The sequence below is a fragment of the Mustela nigripes genome, chromosome 3 (genome assembly GCF_022355385.1).
Source record: "Mustela nigripes isolate SB6536 chromosome 3, MUSNIG.SB6536, whole genome shotgun sequence".
Lineage (NCBI taxonomy): Eukaryota > Metazoa > Chordata > Mammalia > Carnivora > Mustelidae > Mustela > Mustela nigripes.
The window spans coordinates 12,650,961-12,662,635 of NC_081559.1; the positions used below are offsets into that span (position 1 = coordinate 12,650,961).

The following is an 11,675-nucleotide window of genomic DNA, read 5'->3' on the forward strand; positions in this document are numbered from 1 at the left end:
TCAAACTGGTGAATTTGATCCTCCCTAACTAATGCAGATCCAGAGTAAAGGCAAAACCAAATTAATCGAGGCTTCATACGTTGCCTTAACCCATTCTCTTCTGGAACTGCTATTTTTTATCAGCAATTTTGGATTAAGGCATAATAAGAATTTTCAAAATGCATTTTCTATTGCTTAGATCAGAAATAGAAGGGAGAATAAAGCCTTTGGTCCATAAACAAAGAATAATAGCTATGGGGACGGGGGAGGCCTGAGACTTTTCTAGAAAGTACATGTAAATAAAGGAAGAGAAGGCCTGGGGCTGAGCTCTTCATTCAACCCCTATTCTAGGACAAGGCTAAAGTCTGTCTTTAGAAAACACACTGTGGGAAGGACCAAAAAGTTCACTGACTAGAGAACTAACTACTGGTAGGATGACAGGGGAAACAGGCACTTTCACACATTGCTGAAGAGTATAAATGACAGCAGTAATGCTGGCTCCTCTTTAGAAGGACCTTAGGAGAGAAAATTTTCTAGCATTTCAGTTTTAGAAACAGTTGTGCTTCACCTGAGAAACTGATTTGTTTTATAGTAAGGATTCTGAAGGGCATGTAATTAATCTCTCTATACATTTGGCTGCTTTAAAGTTCAGAGATAAATTCGTATCTCAACAATAACATACAGAAACATATGGCACGTATTTTATGTATTAATTTCACTTCTGCCTTCATGTTATTTATTATTTTATGGGAGTATATGTAATTTTATATATTGCTTTAATTAGTTCTATAAATTGCCTTAATAGGGTGTCCTATAAACAAAAAGTTCAGACATACATAAATAAAATGGCATGCTTTGAAAAAAATACAACAAAGGACCATTTTAAGGTATAAAATTCAGGTAAGATATAAAATTAACTCAGGGGAATCCAGTCAAAAGCCAAATAAAGCTGTATTTTTATACTGTACAAAAGAAAATTTACATTCTCAATGTAACTAGATACATCTAGGGGAAAATTACACATCTCTCAAGAAACACAGTATTTAACATCTTAGATATGTTTCTGCATTGCAGACTGATAATGAATTTTGTACATCTTTATTTACAATAAATTAAAATAGTTTTTATCTCTGGCAGATATTTACAAGGTCAACAAGGACTACATTTCACATTTCAACAATCAACAGCATTAACCAATTCAGTAAGACAGTTAAGATAATGGCTTACATGCACCAATAAATATGATCTTAAATGTGCGTTTTTTTTCTTCAGCTCTGAAAAAATGAAAGTTTTCACTAGTCCTAGGTTGAAAGGACGTCAGTCAATAGGAATCATATTTTTCTCATGCCTATCCTATTTAAATATTCACCAGCACAATTCTCTGAGTGCTTGGGACATTTATACCAAGCTGCAGGCTGATGCTGGTCTTTAAAAACAACAAAACAAAACAAAACAAAACAAGAGCTGATCTATACATTCCATATCCTTTCATAGGCAAATATGTGAAAGTGGGATATCTCCTGTTTACTTGTCCACTGTGACAGAGATCAGACTATATAATGCTATAATAAAAACCCTTCAGAAATTGTAGCTAAGAAGAGCCAAATTATGAAAAAAATAGTGGGAAAATAATCCTTGCATCATAAAAATGATTTCTCTTACCCAGTTACAATGAACGCAGAGTCAGCATAATTTTTAGAATGAGAATCAAAAAGATTCATTGAAAGTAGTTGAATTTATTAGAAGTATTTATTCATTTTAAAATAGTTTTTAAGTAATCTCTACACCCAATGTGGGGCTTGGACTTACAACATACAAGAATCACATGCTCTAAGAACTGAGCCAGCCAGGCACCCCACAAATATTTCTAAACAACATATGGAGCATTGAGCTTATTTCTCAATTCAGTCTGGATGATAAAACTTTAAAAAAAAAAAAAAATCCAAAACCTACATTAGTAATTGTTAGCCAATCTGCCAATCTTCTCTTTCCAAGATAGCTGATCAATACATTCATTACTTTTTAACTACCACCTCATATGAAAGAAAAAAATCATAAAACACAAAAATCACACACACACAAAAATGTTTGCAACATTGGTTGCATTTTGTCCCCCCCACAAATCATTACTTAATAGTTTAAGTAAATCCACTGTTCTTATTGGTCTATACATCTAAAAAATGAGTATTTTAGCTGTTTTCTGCAAAGAAAAAAAAACACCCAGAGTGATCATGTACATAAGTTATGTAAAAACATACCATTTTAGCCAATATCATACTTACTGGAAATAACTGCCATTACTTAAAAGGTACAGTTCCATAACTTCCCCCTCAATTTTATTTTTAAAAATCCATGATCTCATACATACATTATACCAATTTTAGAAGTTTCCCCCTCTTTTTAATTCAATACTGACGAGTAGAACCCTTAATTTGAGTTAAGGAGACCTGGAAAATGTGCCATAAGGAATAATATTTGGCCTTCTCAGCTGGTACTTTAGCTGGAGGTGCAAAATGTTGACATAAGAAAACCTCAAATGGAATCTTGTAGGAACTGTATACCTATGTTGCAGAGCAAAGAATCTTACAGTATTTATTTCCCCTAGGACTAGAAAGCAATCTTATGTTAAAGGGACCTCACTCTTTCGCAGTTAGGTACTTTAAAAATTATATTTGGTTGAGACATTTTCTTTGGTAAACTTTATAATCAACAAAGTTGTAAAGAATTTTCTCTGATACAATTAACACTGAGCTGTTGACACTCAAATACAGCAAACCAGTTTGATATCAATTCTGTAGTTGGGGATGGATTGTCCAAAGTTCATTTCTCTTTGAAAATAAAAGAATTTCCTTATTGAACCTACCTCCAGATACACAATTATTTAAAAAAAAAAAAAAAAGACTCCTATATACTGTGACACTTAATTTTTTTGTAAAAACCTATAAGCCTAATAGCATAATAGCAGACATCTGTATGTGCCTTAATTTGTAAACATTTTCTCAAATCCAAAACAAAACATAGAACCTACATTTCTGTACTATGCTGCCAGTTATTTCACATCATTCCCAGCTATCTGCTAACTTCTATTCTGAATTGTTTGCTCTTGTGTGTATTTCTCATGTGACTAGTGGTTAAGAAATACTGAAGTGACTGAAGTTTCCAAAAGTCTGTGGTTGTGTGGACAGGTTGGGAAGGAATGTGCCTATACTGGTAGGGAAGGCTTGGATAATGAGGGCAACTCTAATTCTAATGGCAGGATCATCATACAGATTTCTGGCACCACCTAAAAATCTAATATAGTTTAAGTGCACATTGGTTGATTTGATGAATTTATTTCCTATGTATATTCAGTGCCAATACAACCTACCCGTTAGGTACACAATGCAGGTAATACTAAAATTTATGCCTTGTAGTATCAACATGACCAACTAGAAATGGAAAATTGTACCAATATGGTGAATCACGATTTTATGAGCACTGTCAACAATTTTACACTGCATCCCATCTTATAATCTGGCAAATATTCTAATTTTTGAGAGTTTAAGTTATCGGTAACTTCTAGTAGGTTTTCAAATAACTTGTTTCTAGAAAGCACTTTAAAAAAAATTAAAGCATTAGAAATAAGTGTCTCAACCAACTTAGTGGTTTGAAACATGACAATAATCATTCAACTTGAAAGATAGAAAGTTTCATATTCAGACTTTAACACAGCCATATTATAGAAAAGTTGCTCTAAAATTCTTACAGATGTTCTGACCACTGGTATGACCTATTAAACATTTTTAACCTGAAAAACAAATATATAACTGGAATACTGATTAAAATAAAAACTTACTTTGTAATCCAAGATCAGAAATGGAGAGCTCCTCCTTGCCAGTGTTTATATAAATAGTATAACTACACCTAATGACAGATACTAATTTTTTAAATTTACAAATGAACATGCAGAGAATTAAATGAGACAACTGATTGTCAACTGAAGTACTCAAAAATGGACCCACACGAACCTCACAAAGTGAGGTAGCAGAAAATACCTCACTTCATTAAAATAGTCACAAAAATAGTGCAAAAAAAATCTGAAAGTTATTTTCAGTATTCCAGTGTCTAATAAATAGTTACAATTAATTTAAAGCTATTAAGTGGAATTTGAGAATATACATCGGAAATATTGAGCTTATATAGCTGAGACTACCCCATTTAAGACATTTTATATGGTATATACACTTTAAATGACATAATGGTCAGCATTCCATTTTGGAATCATAAGCTTCACACTATAAACCTTTATCAACCACATAAGGAAATATTGCTTGTATCTATCTATTCTAAAGAACAAGTAATGTTCAATTTTTTCAACATTAGAAATTAATGGAGTAAAATTTATTTAATCTTTACTTTGCAATACTCCACTGTGCAACACAATTAACTTGCTACCCAGGTGACTGTGAAAGCTGGCTGACTCAATTACTTTTAAAATAGCTAGAAACACTGATCAAAGCCATTTCTTTGGGTTTATTTTCGCATTTAAGTAAATCCCCAGAAATATAATCAACTACAAAATGGCAGCATACAACTGTTATGTGGCAGAAAATAGTAAGGCATAAATTAGAATAAGAAAAATGTATCTATCCTTACATCTGTGGTATAGATACCTACATTTCTAACACTTCCCCATCTGTTCATTACTCTACATTTTTTCTGGATTAAGTACTTTTCTTAATGTGCTGTATTCACCAACTACTAGACCAGAATTGTAAAGAAACTGCAGAAATGGAGAGTGTTACATACCACATGTACCATAGTACGAGTACAGGGAGGCAGTGGGGTGTTAATATGCATTTGACGGGAGACGGGAGTTCTATTCTGGCTCTGCTTCTTAGTTATGTGATTTTGATCATGTCACAACATTTTGAGCCTCAGTTTCCTGAGGACAGCTATTTGGGGAGGGAGCACTGGGCGACTAGTTAGATTATTTATAGGGTCTCATCTAGCACAAAAATTCTGACTCTATAATAAACAGGCACAGAAGAGTAATTGGGAGAGTAAAAGTGGGGGCAAGGGTAAGGGTTTTAAATTATAACCACTTCCCCCTTCAGCTTCTTAAAATATTTTTATATTTAAAAATCTTACTTTTAGGTTAGCTTTGTACACTTTACCCTTTAGGTTGATTTCTAGTAACATAATTTAAAATTAATGTAATAGAGAAGAGTTACCAAAAGCTTCAGGTATTTCTTTGTATTTCTTAATTCAACCTGGCATAGGTGGCATCAATCAAATTGATTTATTATAGAAAACAAGTATTTTCTCTGTAATAAGCTTTTCCATAGAGGGAAAGACCTTTTCTTATAGGTATAGAACAGGTTGTTACAGAATAAAGTATGAATATTGCTGATATATATTTGTAGTATCTGTTATAGATCTGAAAACTATTTTGAATAATAATAAATAACGCAAATGAATATTAAAAAATTCTTTAAAAATTTGACTTATTATTCTGAACTAAATTTTAACATATCTTATATAGGAAACCTGTTCTAAGACCCTGAATGCACAGTTTGAGCTAAATGAAATGTTACTTCAGTAAGGCCAAATCACATAACTTAAAAGAACAAAATGTTACAGGGTTATGAAACATTAATGGGTATGCATACATACAAAATATGTATGTACATACACAGATAAATGATATCCTCTAAGTTGAAAGTTCTCCAAAACCAACTTTTCAAGTTTAAGATTTTTAACAAAACAAGAGAGATTTTATTTATTACAGCTTTTGCTGAATTTGGTACTATTTTAGGTGGTTTTTGGGTGTGCTTTAACTAAATCATGTTAGATTTAGATGCCAATAAACGCACAACTTGAATTCAAAACAACCTGCCAGCCTCCTAAATGAACCAGGCATTTCTGCCATAAAATGAATGACCTCCAGCCATGGCCAAGCTCTTACCCCTTGGTAAGAACAATGCTCTTTTCTTTTCCTACCTGAAACTTTCCTTTTCTCACTATGTTAGAGATCTCCAGACCTCATTTATTTTGGCTGCTTTCAAACTCATTTATCTGACATCCCTTAAATTAAAAGGGACATCTAATATATGTTTTTGTGATATATACATATACACACCCTGCACACGCGTGTGTGCGCATGCCCATGCACACACACATGCACGCACGCACACACACACACACACTCCAATACATTTCTGTTTATAAACTTTTTACTTTATCCAAGACTTTGGCAATGTTGTAGCAGTAGTACTAGTTGTACTAGCTCAGGTTCTAGTTTTCCATTTTCTAAGAGCTGAAAAGTGTTACAGACCACCAAATTCAAATAAGCATCTCATTGTTCTTAAAAAGATTCTACTGAAAATCCCCTCCAAAACAAAACAAAACAAAACAAACCCTCTTACAATAAAATAAGAGGAGGAGAGGGGAGGTTCTCAATGTGGAAAAAAACAAGAGGCATTTTTCTGGTTATTTTATTTATCAAAATCTATTGTAATTTTAATTGATAGAGATAATATTTTAAACTTTGTTAATTAGGAGAATACTTGCTTTCTATAAATTCAGTATATTTTTCTTTCACAATAATAAAATAAAAATGTCTAAATGTACAAAGCGCTAACACCTCTGATCTATTTTGTGGAAGGATAACGTATAGCAGTTCAAGTCATAAAATGATTTTCAAAAACCGATATATTTTCTTTTTTTCAATCAAGCATTAGAGCCTGAGACCCAAAAGAACTTATAATGAAATCTTACCTAACCAAATCAGAACTAAAAAAAATTTTTTTTTTTACTAGTAATGCATTTTTGTAGTCTCTTAGCACAGTTACCAAATGCTACTTACATACATTCAACATCTAGCTTACTGGCATGATTTCAAAGTTTTATAAAAATGAGAAACTTCTGCAGATATATGATTAGAAGGTACACAAATTGCATTACATTAAACACAAAGGCAGTGTGGTCCTTGTAGGAGAAATCAAGTCAGTACCCCCTGGTAGAAATGTTCTAAAAAATTGTGTCACGTTGAAGCATCAGTGTTTTCAGCCAATTATCTGTCCCTGATGTGTCTCCTTGGAGTATATGATCTATCAGGACTTCAGGTTTCTTAATCCAAAATATCTGACTGAATTTAGGTACATCTAGAAAGCAGCTGAAAGGGTTTCTCCAATAGTCTGACATCACAGAAAGTGGGTTGAGAAAACCCTCTCTTTACCTGAAGACGTACTTGTACTACTTCAGTCATCATCAGCTCACAAATGAAAAGAAAACAAACCTATCAAAACTTCCCCTCACACACACAGTCCCACACAAGCTAAACAAAAACCACCCCCTCCCCCCTGCCACAAAACCCCAGCACCAAAGTGTCAATCATTCCTGGGAAATAGAACATGCCCCTTGGATTCTCTGATTTGTTAGTTGTTCAAACTTTAAGGACAGAAATGACCTATGTCCTTGAGGGGAGGAGGGAAGACATGTTAATAATGACTGTAGAGCCATTGAGAAAGTGCATTATCAATTACACAAACAACTTTGAGCCCTGTCCTCCAAAGGAGGGGGCTACAACTTGATTTAAATGCCTCAGTAACTGAACATTTGTGTCCTCGAAATAAAGGAGATGGGGGGGAAAAAGAACCACCCACATTTTAATGAAAAAGTGCAGCAGTCTACCACCTTTCCCCATGCTTCTCAAGAAAATGATTGCACAGACTCAGAGAAGTCCAAAGTCATAGCAGAATCTCTGAGGCACTCCTGGTTAAAAGAGAAAAAAATATGATCCAGTAATCTCCATAATTCTATAGATTATGAGAACAAACCCGTTTTTTTTTTTTTTTAAAACGAAAGTCAAAGAATCATTTCATAGGGATCATATACACCATTTCCTCTAACATATCCTCAGTCTCACAGTGTTGAAATGGGACCGATCAGCCTACGATGGATTGCACATCACCCAAGAAGAAAGGAAGGCATGGAAAATGCATACATTTTATACTGCTTCACAAACGCATTTACAAGGAATAAGGTGAAGAGAAGATATAGGAAGGAGGAAAAAGAAAACCTTATTGCTGTTTCCATACAAAATACAGTATGAAGATACCTAAACTAAATCAGATCTGATCACGATGACCAATATTTTCACAATGTGGGATGAAGTGTCTTCTTATACAATGAAATGTTCAGTTTAAAGGGTAAGCAGAAAGATGAGAGAGGAGGTCAGAACTACACCTGGGATATTAGCTGCATATTGAAACTTGGGGATCGAGACTGCTTGGTTAAGGGGGCTCCTGGGCTGAGGAGCTCTTTACCTTCTCCAGCTTGACCTAGCCGGTCTTCCTGTAGACTGATAGTTGAGTATCGATTAACCTTGTTAGCTGCTAAATTAGTAACTCCCTCAGTGCCAACCCCAATGCTGGTACTTGCTTGACTGCCATTTACATAGTCAAATGATTTGCTTGAGGAAGCACTGGCTGTCCGGATTAGACTTATACTATTGGTTTTTGGCACCACCTGGCCAGCAGGCAAGCTCAGGTGTTTCTTCATCGGTGTCAGCTCGATTGAATCTACACTAAGATCAGTTGGTTGCTGTACATACTGCCTGCGAGTGACTGCATCTCGAGGGCTCTCACTGGATTTGATGACAGAAGCTGTTTCTTTATCCTTAGCTGAACGCCCCGTTGCTACTTTCCTTAAGCTTCCCCTCTGAGAAGAGGAGGATGGTTTGGTCCCAAATGGCTGACTGCTGAGGGAAGCCCCTGATGAAAATCCTTCATCTGCATCATTTAGGTTTACCGACTCTTCTCCATTTACACCCTCAGCACCTAAAAAACAAATCAGACAGACTCAGCAATAGCTAAATTAAAAGAGAAGGAACTGTGAATAAAAACTCAACTGACCTTATCTCTTGGGTAATCTTCGCTATAGTTTGGCAAGGGCCCTGTTGTCAACGCTTCTCCTAAATAACTTAGGGGAAGAAAGCTTCATCTACGCAGAATCCTAGTATGTTATTCACTGGGTTCGTTCAGCTTTAATTAGTCCAGCATTTGTAAGACTATCCACAAACGAACTTAGTATCGCAATATTTAGGCATATAAGACAACTTTAGGTGAAGTACAATTCGTTACAAAATCTTTATAATATACCCTTGTCTGAGGTGACCATATCTATTTAAAAAAAAAAAATCAAAAATTTTCCTCATATTTTCCTTTGCCTACCATAAAAAAGACCATACAAAAGAGACCCCCTTCTGACTGCAGTCAGAATAATGCCAAACCCTTTTTAAGGATAGTACAATTTTACATTTACTCAACCACCAAGTGCTTCTACATGGCTTAAAAACCTTTAACATGGAATTACTAGATTTTCTAACTCAAAAAACTGTACATCACTTCTAGTAATTTCATACTTATATTTTCTCTTTTGGAGGTATCTACTCAACTTGTTTCTATTCTCGACCAATTAATGTGAAGAAAATATCTGATTATCAGAGAGTACCTAGCAGTGATAGTTAAGAAGAGTTTTTACTTTCTATATTATGCAGCTGTAATAATTTGGGTTTTTCACCTTGAGATGCATTATTGTCACGACCACAAAATACAACGGTGCCCCATTACATTTTATGCAGAAACTACAGTTAATGAAATAATCCTTATCTTGGGATTTTTGTTAGAAGGGGAGAAGCATATCTAATACATTCAATTTGGGTTTTTCAGAAAGCCTAATTCTCTTATCGAAAGTATGATCAACACTCTCTTGGAAAGTAATACACTTGCTTCTTTCAAAATGGATAGCAGTTCACTATATTATCATGTATGTTTGCCAGACAGCAAGAAAGTTTAATCTGAATCCACATACAGATATCAATATTACAGTTAAGGTAAAATATTAGGAAAGAATTCTAAACAAATACTACTTTGAGATACAGGTTATCTAAGTAATATATACATAAAATATTTAAACACAATCTTTATTTAACACAGTACCTGGAAAAATAAAAATATTTTCTTAAATGGATTAGTTATTTCCTTCCTTCAAAAGAACAAAATAGGCTATCTTTAAAGCAAAAGGCATGTTATTATATCCAGCAGTTTAAAATCTTCAACCATCATGCAAAGCCATATGAAAATGCAGCCGACACCACTTCTCTCAACCCCTTCTTCGAAACAGTATATAATGTAACTCAAAATGAAACTCTAAATTATATTTACATGTTATCATCTTAGCAATTTACTTACAGTTACTATAAAGAACTCCGAAATGCCCAAGAAAAGATATTTACTGGTTCACAAATGGCATGAGTAATAGAAAACTGGAGTGAACAGAAACGTATCATCAGATATATTATCTCCACATACTGAGGAAAGGCGACTGAGAGACTTAGTGCTAGCGTCTAAATCTTGCCTCATGCAGGTCTGATGCCCAAGCAGTATGGCCATAGAAGAGATGATAGTAACATAAAAGCCAACATGCAAAAGAACCTACTGATATTTATACACTCAGTAATGTTGTTTCAATACAGCGGAATACTGACTATACTTTAATCACAGGCATTGTCCTCAGTTTAGCAATAATTTTAAAATCCTAAAAGTCACAATTAAAACGTTACTCGACCATCAGGATAAGGGTAGGTGATAGGCTTATAGCTTCCCCTTCAATTTCAACATTTACAAATAAATTTTAATTGTAAACTGATTTAAAACTATCATACTAGAAAATTCTTTTAAAAGGCCAAATATTAATGTCAATACAAAAGCTCCAGCTGACTTTAGAATCACTAAAACTTTTCATAGGTTTTAGTAATTTCCTTCCATTTAAAAAACCTCAAGGAATAAAAAGGCAATTATGTCTTACAACTTTTTTTTCCTTTCTAATTTTCTCCCTGGGTGATACTACTACTCATGATCTATAGGGAAGATAACAAAAAAGGATCTTTAATGAACTTAGTTTCATTCTTTCTTTTTAAAGATTTATTTATTTGAAAGAGAAAGTGTGTGAGTGGAGGGAGAGGCAAAAGGAGAGAGAGAGAGATAAGCGGACTCTCCACGAAATGGGAAGCCTGATATAGAGCTCGTTCTCAGGACCTTGAGATCATGACCTGAGCCAAAATTAAGAGCCAGGTGCTCAACCAACTGAGCCACCGTGCACCCCTGTAGTGAACTTTTCTTTCAGTTAGCCTTTCCTTATAAATTTAGCTCCTATTAATATTGATTTAATGATACAATTAATCCAGATTAAAAGTAAAAGTATTCTTGAGAAATTTTAAACACACTGAAAGAAACTACTCCTTCTTCCTTGTGGTGATACCCCACCCTCACAAACTGAAATTTTTATGAGTGATAGGAGATATTAAAATATGTATTTTAATATTAAATTTGATATTTTACTTTTTATTTTTTTAAGGATTTTATTAAGTGATCTCTACACCCAATGTGGGGCTTGAACTCACAACCCCAAGATCAAGAGTTGCATGGCTCTACCAATGAGTCAGTCGGGCACCCCTTAATAGGATATTTTATTTATTTATTTATTTTTTAAAGATTTTATTTATTTAACAGAGAGAGATCACAAGTAGGCAGAGAGACAGGCAGAGAGAGAGGAGGAAGCAGGCTCCCTGCTGAGCAAAGAACCCGATAAGGGGCTTGATCCCAGGACCCTGGGATCATGACCTGAGCTGAAGGCAGAGGCTTTAACCCACA

At 34.4% G+C, this 11,675-nt stretch overlaps 1 protein-coding gene across 12 annotated transcripts in view; it reads right to left on the reverse strand.

The window, feature by feature from the left end:
• Window positions 1-906: 906 nt before the first annotated feature.
• Window positions 907-11,675, reverse strand: part of HYCC2 (hyccin PI4KA lipid kinase complex subunit 2) — a 76,881-nt gene continuing 66,112 nt past the window's right edge. For all 12 annotated transcript variants that reach the window (XM_059393176.1, XM_059393181.1, XM_059393178.1 and 9 more), the window contains one exon: window positions 907-8,801. In XM_059393176.1, coding sequence (XP_059249159.1) covers window positions 8,203-8,801 — 599 coding nt within the window. In that variant the 3' untranslated portion in view covers window positions 907-8,202. The remainder of the gene's footprint in view (window positions 8,802-11,675) is intronic.